General features: G+C 34.8%; 1 protein-coding gene across 1 annotated transcript in view; it reads right to left on the reverse strand.

Moving 5' to 3' along the window:
• Positions 1–12,911, reverse strand: part of LOC126974161 (fatty acid synthase-like) — a 72,228-nt gene that overhangs the window by 22,811 nt on the left and 36,506 nt on the right. Inside the window, exons 15-25 of the mRNA XM_050821595.1 lie at positions 11,832–11,980; positions 10,088–10,269; positions 8,140–8,259; positions 4,953–5,062; positions 3,845–4,035; positions 2,856–3,025; positions 1,641–1,904; positions 1,395–1,515; positions 927–1,217; positions 337–780; positions 81–251 (exon numbers count right to left, since the gene is read on the reverse strand). Of these exons, the coding sequence (XP_050677552.1) occupies positions 81–251; positions 337–780; positions 927–1,217; positions 1,395–1,515; positions 1,641–1,904; positions 2,856–3,025; positions 3,845–4,035; positions 4,953–5,062; positions 8,140–8,259; positions 10,088–10,269; positions 11,832–11,980 (2,213 nt within the window). The remainder of the gene's footprint in view (positions 1–80; positions 252–336; positions 781–926; positions 1,218–1,394; positions 1,516–1,640; positions 1,905–2,855; positions 3,026–3,844; positions 4,036–4,952; positions 5,063–8,139; positions 8,260–10,087; positions 10,270–11,831; positions 11,981–12,911) is intronic.

Consider the following 12,911-nt stretch of genomic DNA (forward strand, 5'->3'; position numbering starts at 1 on the left):
TTGTTAAGGATTATTTATACAATTTATAATGTTCGAGAATAAATATTTTTACTAATGAAATATATACATTGAAGACTTACGTGAACAAGGACACTAGTCGGAGTTTTAAAAACTGTATCAGCTTTGATTGGCCCTTCCAGCCACCGAAGACTTGAGAGATCCCCAATGGTCACCGTATTTACGAAGGCATGGTTTGCACGGACAGTATCTAAATCTCCAAGAAGCAAATGGCGATAAGTACCCCATTTACCCTAAAATCAAAGTAGAAATATTTTGTGTTCAAGATGTAATTTGTACATATTTTGCTACGTGAATTACAAAATGTTTTGATCTTACCTCCTGATAAACATTTATCGCTAAGTCTTTATCTAATTGTTCTTCATAAAACTCCAAATCTGGATTAAACGCTGGAGCAGAAGGGTCGGCAATTAAAAGACCACTGACAATCTCACCTCCAGGTTCCCTCCTTAAACAGTTGACTAAACCTAAGAGGCCGTTGAGAGGCTCATCACTGTTATACACAACCACTTTTTGGCCGGCTTTTAATTCTTCTTTAAGTTTATCTATCCAAGCAAAAGTAGGATCATGCGTCACAACTTTTACGAATTTTGCCGGCTTAGCTCCTACTCGCTTTCTGAAGAGAACTAAGTATTCAGCGCCTGTATCTTGTATTGTTATTATGTCAAATTTGTCAGAATAATCTTTTGGATTAGGGCGATCTTTTTCACGACTTATTATGAAACATTTTTCGCGCAGAGTGGAAACGGCTTGCTGAAGAATCTGTGTAAAGACAAGGGAATACGTATTATTATTAAAATAAAGATATGTTAAATGATTTAATAAAATACTTATATTTTTTTTATATTTATCAATCAGGATTGGCAATTATACTGTAAGAATAATTTAATAGAAACATCAATACTCACCTCTGGCCTTTTAAAGAGATTTGCGCCAATAAATAGAATAACATTACTCTCTGCAGATAATTTCTTATTTTCAACAGTTATGTCAGCTGGCATCTCAATCGCTTCTTCACTAAAGAGCAACAGTTCTGGCTGAACCAGAGGAAGATCTTCAAGGACATCAGAAACTTTAGTAATTATTGGCTCATAGTTATTTAACTTGTATTCTTCGTCAACTAACTCGATGCTTTTTACTTTATAAGTCTGAACATTCTCTAGTATCAATTGAATGTTTGCTCTCAGTATGTCTTCGACCTGTAATTGGCTTTTATTTTAGTCTTAAAATTAATATAATATTTTTATTAAAAATAAAATTCATATTTTATGATTATTGCAAATAACATTGGTTAACCTATGTTTATAGTAAAAGTCATAATAATACATAGATTTTATCTTTAAAAATGGATCTAATGACTATGAAGAAATGTTAACCTTCATCTTTTTATCTCCGAAGTTCGGAATGAATTCGTTCTTTTCTAGCACTGGAATTCCCAAAGGTATCTTTTTCGATATAGGTGTTGCATGTAGTCCCCTGCATTCTACTCCTCCAGCCCTGAAAAATGTTTTGAATATAAACAAATATATGGGTGGGTTATATTAATTCTATTCACTCAAGTTTCCTCACAAACATTAAAATAGTAGGCACTTCTGCAATTAAAGATTGTTAAAATAAATTACCTGATGACATCAACGTCTGGGTAGACTCTGATTTCAAACGATTGCCTATTGGAATCGGGATTCATTTTGGAAATAGCGTCATAATGCATATTGGCATCGATACTAAGCTTCTCAATTCTGGTCGGAACAAAGAGACCACGGGTATCGTTACCAACAATCTTCATTTGTAGCATACAGTCCATAAATGTAACCCAGTTGTTGACCCAGGCGACACGCCCTCTAGTACCCTCGATGTTGGAACCAAGAACACCACGGAACAAACCACTGTGAAAATAATCGTTCTTTTAAAATATGCAATATAATTATAGTCTAGTCGATGAAGCCGTAAAACAGGCAATCTTCGAAAGTTAGAAACAGCTCCAATTGAGATATTTTATGTAGATAATTTTTGTTTTTGTATATTATTTAGAATCAGGAATATTTCAGAGAATTTTATTATTTTCATAAAGAACATTTCATGTTGAACATTCATTTGTGTATTAAAACACCATCTTCTTCAAGTGGGTAATTATCGTAGTCACTTCCACTGCATAAAGCTGTATTAACGTAATTCATATTTTGAGTGTTACGCTAAAATTTCATTCAAGCGTGACTTTGCAATCTGTGTAAAATATGTTGAAAACGCATTAATTATAGTTTAAAATAGAACAAGGTTTACTATACAATGACGTTCCATACACATTTAAGGACATATCATTCGCAGTCTGATAGCGGAAAGGCCAAAATGTGCTTAAAGACAATGTAAGCACACTTTTCTCCTCACTCGGGTGTCAAATGTCACTGTCCCAATAGAGTTTTAAATTCAACAAACGTCACTTGAACTGAATAAATGTTTTACATTGCTTCTTATTGACTAAAAATATATTAAGCAACTGGAGTATGTGCAGCAATGTATAGATATAGCAGTTCAAGCTAACTATGGTGTTATTACTGTCAAGGTGGTAGGTACAAGTAATAGGTATGCATCTTTATCACATAGAAAAATATTACAATAATTAATAAGCAAACAGATGAAAATATTTACTTAAGTAATTCTAATAGCTTGCTGTTCGTAGTTGGAGATGCTACCTGTCCAAGTCAAGAATATCGCCTTCATTGCCATCGCCATTTTGTTCATCTTATTTCTGTTAAAAGCTATTAGAGTAGGTACAATCTTACTGCCTTAGACTTCATCAGATCGATCTATCGCATTTCACTCATGTAATATTGACTAACCTGTATTGATATCCTCTAAGTCTCAATTCCTTGTAGAAGTCCTTGGTAAGCAGATGTTTGACATTAGGTCCAGTGGCTTCTGGTGCCGGCTTCAAAACTCTATACTCTTTACCAATATTCTTCTTGTGATAGATGCGACCAGTAACTATAGATGCGCCACTTTCCACAACCTGCAAATTTACATTTATTTTACTTTAATTACTTTATCCAAATGTTTCGAGTTTTCTTAAGTGTTAATTCCGCCAATATTCGTCTTCAAACAATTCAACACGTGTTTCGTCTCTACACAAGGCATCCTCAGGAGATGTTGTCTCGCCAAAATCAGGCACGAGACTCACGTGTATCGTCACGAACATTTGGATAATTATGATGGATTCCCGTAAAATAACACCTACTTCAATAAATTTTCTTATTTCACTTTTTCTAACATAAACCCTAGTAAGTCTAGTGAATCGCGGAAATTCTTAGTAAAATACTGAAGCTATAAATCTTAATTAATAAGAAGTGACAGTGAGTTTGCCACTTCTTTACATTAGCTCAAGTTTTCCGAAAGGATGATGTACGGTACAATATTTCCAAACTAATTCTCAATGGTTAAGAAGTTTTGCATCGAATCATAATATAATAACAATAGAAATAAGGGATTGCTTGTTACCAATTCTAGTAGACCTCATAAGATACATAATAGCTTTAAGGGTAAATGTATACACTTTTATAATGAAGTCCCAGCTACTGTTTAGGCATTATCTATAAATTAATTAAAATGTTTCATTAAAAAACGGTTCTGTCGCAAATGCTACTACTCCACAGCTGAATATCTAATTGATCAGACAGCCTGGGACTAAATTATGATTATTTTATAGTAATAACAATGACAGTACAATATTTAATTAAAAGGAATGCTGGGAGAGTTTCTTGCGCCTTGAATCAATTTTGAGAAAATAATTGCCTTTTATGCTTTTATGCCTTGATGCCTTTCATTATCTTACCTCAAAATTGCCGCTACCCTTCTGAATCATTACAATGAACTCCAAGTTTCCTTCTTTGGGCACGTTGGTAGCTCTTTGGAATCGAACGTTTTCGAAAACAACCGACACTTCGGTGTACAGCTCTCCCATCATCATTCCCAGAGTCTCCCAGACTAATACCAGGTAACCAGTAGCAGGGTACAAGTTACGACCTGTTAACGAATAAATAATGTTGTTTATTAATCGCATTCGGGGGATCATAATAACTGGTTTGTTCTTAAATATAATTGAATTCTTAAAACATTTAAGATGTTCCCATAACAAATATCTTTATTAATTTACAGGGTGTGTGAATTGAAGTCCCCACTGTAGAAACTCAATACCTCTAGCCGATTTTTTAAAGATTTACAAATTTATTAAAATATTGTTAATTTATTTAAATATTGTTTTGCTGAATCACTTTGTTTAAAAGAGTGGCAATAAGTTTCTTGCCAATTCTTCTCATTAAAAGTCAAATCTAAGCTTAATTAATCTTAACTAAATCTTAGCTAAATTTTGAAAAGCAAACTTCAGCTAGAGAATAATTTAGATCTTGGAGGATACATTGGGGTTCTACCTCAAAAATTAACGTTAATTTTTCTCTATTTTTCATTTTACTCTATAATCTTCATTGTACTGACAGCTTTGGTTTTTTGATAAATAAATTTTTACGATTTATGATTTAAATATTTTTTCTCAATAGAAGAAAAGTCAAAATAGACCAATAGTTACATGATGTTTTTTTCCGTTTCAGTACTAAACAACGCATTATATTTTGTTTGATGAAAAGTGAGTAAGATATTCGCCTGATGGTAGTGATACGCCCTCTCACGTTACAATGCAGTGTCACTCACGATTATTGAAAACCAAAAATTCTGAGTGGCTTTGCAATTGCGCTCGTCACTTCGAGACATAAGGTATTAAGTCTCTCTTGCAACTGCACGCTTCAAAACCAAAATGTAATAATCCTTGAACACGAATTTCGAACAGAAAGGGCGCATCTGTGGTACCCAACTGCCAGCTGAATACCAGTCGATATCCTGTTCAAAAAACACTCCCACTTATCTTAAGAATTATTTGAATTGTTTACCATCAACAACGTGTCCGGCGATGTACTCAGCGTCCTCGTCAGCGATGGACATCCTGACTGTCCGTTCCCCTGACTTCATCTTCTCTTGGGCCTTGTATGATGTTACGTACCTAGATAAAACATGTGGAATATAATACAAATCATTACTTTTAAATAAAGACGAGGCGATTGAGCCAGTGTTAACTAGTTAGTTGCCAACGGTCTCAGTGAATCCAGCCGGTGGAGAAAGCTTTTGTATTTAAATTCAAATTCAAATATTTTAATAAATAGGATAATATGATATCAGTTATTGAAAGTCAAAGCCCATTCTAAAAGTATGCCTCAGGTTTGTGAAGAACGGGCGCATAATATCGTCCAATAAAATTTATAATTCAGTAGCCTGGGGACGGTCGCTCCATTCCCAGTCTGTGGTGTCATTAAGAAAGTCATTTATGTTATGCCATCAAAAACATAACTTGTAAAAAAATCAAGTCTCGCAACTCAGTTTTAGTACCGTCGGTCTACCAAGTCGGTCAGTTTATTAAGTCCCTACTTAAAGGTCCATCTGTCTTAAGTTATTACGTAATTAGCTCACCTAATAACATCTAATAGTGACCATATCAATATTAAAAATATTTTATGTTTTTAATAAATAGATTAACGTGGCCATTAATAAATAAACGTCGTTTGTTACGCGGGTGCATAGCTCGTGACACTCTCGGCTTTCTCCTGATCGCGCCCGCCTGTGGCTTGCTCGTTCAATACCAGCTCTAGCGGAATAACCTTAGAAGTTGCGCCCTTGTTTCAAAATATAAGGAACTAGTATAAAAATACTATTTGTGTAGGTATATTTAAAGACTTAAAAATACAGCCAGTAACTAACAAAGTAAACTATTTAATAACAAAAGAAAATTATTACTCAAATAGATTTAAAAACCCTGTTAATCTGAGGAACAATTTGAGAAAAAATATCAGGAATATATATAATACCAAAAATATGTAACTACTATGGGGAAAGATTAAGGGAATATGTTGTGCCTAAAATTTATAATAGTATAGAATGGTTAAGAGAGGATAAAAAAGACTGTAAAGTAGTACTTAAGAAAAAATTAAAAGAGCACTTTCTTAACGTCTCCACATAAGCCTTAATATTTAAAGTAGTATAGTTTAGTTATATGTAAGGTAAGATTTTAATATGTTTTTAGGAATATTATGAATTGATAACTAATTAATGATATGTGTGTAATGTTATATGTGTATTAGTAATAGTGTATATAACGAATAAATTAGGTATAATTTATTTTAGATGCACAATAGTATAATATTGTCTAAGAGCGTAAACTCGCCAACAAACTGTTGCAACAGTTTGGCGAGATGTAAAATTTAAGTACCAACTGTGCATATATTTATGATTAAATAAGTTTATAAAAAAAAGGTAACGATAGAAAATATCGTGTTATAACCACCTAGCTGCCATGGATATATTATTATATATACTATAGTCAAGTCAAAGAACATCGGAGGATCAGCCACCCTATTTGTTTGCGGTTCGCTGATGGATGCGAACCTATTAATAACAGTTGGACTCTTTATTGCGTTGTAGCTTAGGAGATTGTTAAACTTTGTGATACGATCTTTTTGGAAACGTATCAAGGATGGAAATGTTTGAATATGCGAAGAAGTCTGGATCAAAGCACCAAAGGTAGACGTAGTTTAAAGTAAATCATTACCAGGACTGGTCAACTTTACAATAAATTTAAATTCATTCATTCAATATGTTGTAAGCCACAATAAAATTTTTCGGCAGGCAAATCAGTATTAGTATTTAATAATGATAAAGAGTTCGTTTTCTACTAATTATTTAATTAATAAAACTTATATTGCTATATGATTTGGAATCGTGATGAAACCCATTCTATTTCTTTTTATGGAAGCTGGCATAATCTTATTGTTTTTGTTATATTTATCTGCAATAAGCCTCAACAGCTTTAATCCGATTTGTTGATAAATAAAATTAGTTTTTAACCGACCGAAAAAAGGTGGAGGTTCTCAATTCGTTTAGATTGAGGCTAGTCGCGATCTTTTCAGCCGAAATGTGGAATCTTTTGTATTCATAAGATTTATTGCCAGGTGAATATTATTATGTCCTTCAAGTCTTTATTTATACGCCTCTGAAGACCTTTCTATTTCTTCTTTGTTGGGATTTTCACAAAATAATTAAAACTTACTACCATGACCGATGTATTAATGTAGCCAGCAGTGCCTAAGTAATAAAACATGAAAAATAAAGTTCTTCGTCTCTTATTCTTTCAAACGAGTTTCAGAAACGCGTAAAGAGTTTGCGGTGACCGACGGAACGTCGCAATATGTGATGAAAAATATGCTCCGTCGCGTTCTTGTTGGCCCCGAATGGAACAGAATTAATGTGAGTTTTACTAAGTTTATCTTTAAGCAAATCTCTATTTTATTAAAGTATTTAAATTATACTCATGTTTCAAGATAAACTATATTTGACTCTTTTAAATGTTATTAATTAATTGTTTAGTTTTGTAATTTTATCTACACCCATGATTTAAATCCTCTATTAAAGATTCTAAAACAGTTAGCTTATTGCCAACATTAAAACACCCAATGTCCTAATAACCATAATATCATGCAAACTAGTGATGTTATGAAATTCAGTACAACATTACATCATACGTTTTCATAATAACACTGCTTTGGATGATATTATGGTTACAAGTACTGGCATTTTTAAAGTTAGTAGTAAGCTAACTATTTCAGAATCTTTTAAAGAGGATTCATATTATGGGTGTAGGTAGAGTCTTGATGATTAGGTATTAAAACACGAATGTGAGTTTAATACCTACTTGTAATGATAATAGTATCACATGAGTGTTAAATTACAAAACAGTTGCATAAATAACTAATTATTCGCATGATGTAATGTTATTACAAAACACCTAATTTTAATCTTCAATCTTCATATAATTGTAGGTATAAAAAATGCTAAAAACTGCTATCGTATAAAATAACTATTTTCCAAAAGCGTTCTCCTCTAGCAACACCACCATGAACGAGGAAGTTATGAATTATTACTTACAAGTTGATTTTATTTCTACTATTCTTTAATGAATATTTGAAGAGTTTTATAGATACGTTATCCTTCACTGTTTTACGCTGGAATATTGTATAGAATAAAACTTACCAATCTTCACTGTGCTCCCATTCAACGAGATGTGAAAGCATGGGAGTCTCCAGGGATACCGGGAACGGTACATGAGGGTAAATGTTTGCTAACTGAGGGTTCATTCCAACTTCGTATAGCCTGTGGAGTAATTAAGGGATTAATGTATTAATTGAATACTTTAACAATATTAAAGGTATACAAGGTCGATATACTAAGCGTGATTATACGCATTAGAAGCATCTAATGCATTAGACGTATAGGGAGAGCTATTAATAAGCTCCCTTGAAGTGAAAACTTCGTCAGCATCGTTGTGATTTGAAAGTCGATGAAACGAAAAAGCGAGACAGTAAAAAGAGACAGACACAAAAAGTCGTAAGATTTAACGTGGGAGATAATGAGATAGGAAGCATTATACCTACAGTTGGTACCAGGTGTTCGTAGCTGAAGAAGAAATTGTCCTATGTATGACGCGAGTAGGTATTACCTTAATACATTCAGAGTTCATGCGCTCGACGTATTACTTTATTGACACCAGGAGAACATAAGTATGGTAGCGGTGATAGTAATGTCTTTCACAGCGGTTGAAATGTGTCATCCTAGCAACATGTACTAGGACTTCATATGCAGTTTAGAGGTTCATGCATAATGCAGGATTCACTTCTGACATGTGTACTTTGTACGCACACAATTTTTTATCGAACAGGGGACAAACTAAAGTATGGATCACCAGAGTCCGTTATCACCTCCACACAATAACAACATTGATGTTGTTGCGGGCCAAGTAAGTGAGTGAGTATAACCTTGGAAGCTCGTAGTATAGTTCAGAAAGATAAATCCGCCTTCTTAGAAAAGTTTTTCAACGTCAACAGAGTGCGGAAATCATTTCCTTGCGCTAGGGATACTTAAGATTATAATATAGCCCCACCTCATCATTAGCCGGAAGATGGCCACTGCTGGATAAAGGGGAAATTTGGGAAAATTTCGGGGAAGCCCAAAGACCTCCACGACGATCGGTTCTGCACTGCCCTCATCCAACGTATTCCGGTGATCTTGACCAGATCATCGGTCCATCTTGTAGACTAACACTGCGTTTTCCAGTACGTGGTCACCATTCGAGAACTTTTCTACCCCACCGGCCATCTGTCCGTGGAACTATGTGCCCTGTCCACTGCCACTTCTGTTTCACAATCATTTGGGCTAGATCTCGCAGTGAATGCATCACTGGTGCCTGTCATCTGGGAGGCGGCGGTTCTATATACACCAAGTACCAAGGTGAATTCAAATCCAAATAATCTTATTATGGAGGAAAACGTGTTGAAGAATGTTTACTGAGCCAGTCCAGAGTCCACGACTTAAAACTGCAGACCAATAATGCGGCCAGGGCCGTAAAACAAGTTTATACAAAATCGTTTGATAGTAAAATATATGTAGAACTCAGAACTGCTGCTGGTCTACCTAAAGGTGAGATTGGCTAGATTGTGGTGCCCCTTCCACAGAAGTCACTACAAGAAGAATATAATAGAAGTTTGTTTGACATAATTCCTGCTCCCAACGTATCACGTAAACATCATCACATATATAAACAGTAAGTATACCAGTGGGAAGCTCCTTTGCAAATGATGCCGGCTAGATTATGGGTACCACAACGGCGCCTATTTCTGCCGTGAAGCAGTAATGTGTAAGCATTATTGTGTTTCGGTCCGAAGGGCGCCGTAGCTATTGAAATTACTAGGCAAATGAGACTAAACATCTTATGTCTCAAGGTGACGAGCGCAATTGTAGTGCTGTTCAGAATTTTTGGATTTCTCAAGAATCCTGAGCAGCACTGTACCTATAACGATAAGCTGAATGTCCTGTTCATCGCGTCCCTTATTGTCATTAAAAAAAAAGTTCATACCTAAGAACGGAATATGGCTTTACATCAGCTAAAGATAATTAAATGACAAAAATGCATTCTGTAACTTACTTGCCCAGCGCTGCAAGGAGTATATCAACATTGTTTTCGCCCTTCTTGGTGAGAGCAATATTAACGACGTCCTTCTTCAGAGAGCGACGGAGGATCGCTTGCAAGAGCCCATGTGGTGCGATCTCAATGGTGACGGCATTTTGTGGGATAAGACGAGATGTTTCTTCGAAGAGAACCGGACTCTAAGCACATAAATGATATCTTTTAATATAACAATCAGTCTAAGATATTATTACAAATCTTATCGCAACTCACAACACATAGTCAAGGTTTTTTTTATGGGAGTAGATCTTAACTAAATGACAAACCAATCAAATGATCGAATAAATCAAAGTCTTAGCGCAACGTGATATAATTCGGACTAACCCCTTCCATACTCTTAATACCCCGGTTGAACACTGTTTGTCACATAATATTTCAAAGATGCAATGCAATTAATCTTCGATGTAGGTAAATGTTTTATTTATTTATTTAAAACATCACAAAATCCACAGAACTTAAATTAGGTTATAATAATACTATTTTGTAGGACTTACATCTACTACTACATCTAATAACGGATTCACAATATTTATAATAAGACATGATATTTGTGTGTGTGTGGTTTGGTGAGAGTGTGAGTGTGTGTGTGTGTGTGTGTGTGTGTGTGTGTGTGTGTGTACATTATGTGTGTAAATTTAACCTTCCTTTAGATTTTTATTAACACTCCTTTTAAAGCAGCCTTTACTGTTACTAAAAAGTTCAGTACTGTTGAATTGCTGCATAGAGTGCGACAGATTATCGAATTTTCGTAATAATTAGTGTGACTCAGCGGGACTTGGAATAGAGACGTGTGTCTAGTGCGAACTGACGGCACTCGTAATTGTATGAATAGTTTAGTTAGCTCTGTACTGTCGATCCTACCATGAACTATGTTATGAAGGAAAGAGAGATCCAGAACCTTGCGCCTGTCCTCAAGTGTCATCATATTATGAATCCTGCAAGATTCGGGGTAGTCCACATAATTGTGTTGCGCGCGATAGTTGATGTGTTTTAAAATTGTATGACTGCGAATTGAAAAATAAAAGTGTAGTCCATACATAAAATGTTTGTTTATAATATATGAACAGCAAACTTCGAGAAAGTCAATAATAAATAGAAAAATACAGTTATGCTAAAATAATATAAGACGCCATTTTACTTTATGGACGAGTCACATATTTAAACAATTTGTTATGTTTTTAAAGATATAATAAACAAGATAACCCTCACTTCTGGGATCAATACACAAATAAAATTTGAAAACAAAATTTTATGAACGATGCGGGATTCGAATCCGCGACCTCTCACGTTCCGTGTGAGCGGTCTTTCCAACTGAGCCAACCGTTCGAGTGACGTAACGTTGACAAAATCTTGTATGCTTTGTTCAACTCTCAGGTTGTGGCTTCATCTACAGGATCTACTTTACAGTTGATAACCTGCTCAACCCCAATATTAGCATATTAGGAAGTTGACTTGAGATGTCGCTGTTCCAAATCTAAGCAATTTGTTGTGTTTTTAAAGTCACATATTTCCAAATTATTTGATCCTGACAAGTACGTATATTCTAATAATTTTTTGTATTTTTTTTCATCAAGTTTGAAATTTATTTGAAAATGTTTCACATGGCTCGTTTTTCATTCTCTTCTTCAGCTGTTCAGCTGCCATTCCACCCTTCAAACCTAACAAGTCGTTCTAAATATTTCCATTTGAGAAGACTCCTTACCAATAAATTGTTCGTGTGGTATTCAGCTGAGGACAATGATGCCTTGGGGTCCTTCCAGAGAGCTTGAGGAACAGATGTTGAGACCCACTTCTCCGATCGTGGCTTTGGGCTTGGAATAACTTCTTTCAAATACTTCAGCAGTGTTGGACCTGTGATAAGGATAAATCAAATTGTGCTAATTAAAAAAAAACATAAACTCTATAAATTACTGTAATTTACATACGATAATAATATCAGGTATATAAATTATCTTTTATAAAGAGTACCTAACGCCTTACGGCCGTTCCCATTACTATCAATAGATAGAGATAAATTACTACCTTCTACTGTCAGTAATTTGAAGCTGTCCTAATATACCCGACAAGTCATTCTTATCGCCTTATTGGAACGCGTGAATTTCCATAAAAACTTCTATCGCTGGTAAGCTATAGGTTCTCCCATTGACAGACAGCGTGTACGTGATATTGTGAGTTACCGCCGATAAGTTTATTGGGACAGAAAAGTCAACGATAGTTACGATTTTTATCTCAAGTAGCCCACAACCGGAGATAGACCGAATATCTGGAACGGTAAATACTTCTTAAAAGAATTAAAACGCGTTTAACTTGTACTGACACAGTGTACTAGTGGCGGACATTAACATTATTTATACCGACGTTTCATGTGCTTTACAAGCTGCATGGTCACGAAACGGTCGCCATAGAAATATAAATTGTAAGAAGCGTTAAATTAGTTAGGTGTAGGTAAGTTTTTTCTAACATTGACTGCTGTTTTTTAAATAAAATATAAGGATATCATATTTCACTATCAGATTTAACTTGTTCGCATCGACATCATTTAGAACACCATTATCGAACAAGTCCCTGAATATCCGTAGCGTTGCAAGCGTACGTAGCAAGGTATATTTACAGGAGTAATCGTTTCATGTCCTTTACAAGCTGCATGGTCACGTTTCGGTCGCCATACAAAAAAATTACAAGATGCTGTGTTCAACATGTCACCTCACAAGTGATTTATAGACCACCAGCGAATAACTAGTGATTTGTATTAGAATGGCGGATATGAAACATTATCATAAAT

The sequence above is a fragment of the Leptidea sinapis genome, chromosome 31, assembly GCF_905404315.1.
Source record: "Leptidea sinapis chromosome 31, ilLepSina1.1, whole genome shotgun sequence".
NCBI lineage: Eukaryota > Metazoa > Arthropoda > Insecta > Lepidoptera > Pieridae > Leptidea > Leptidea sinapis.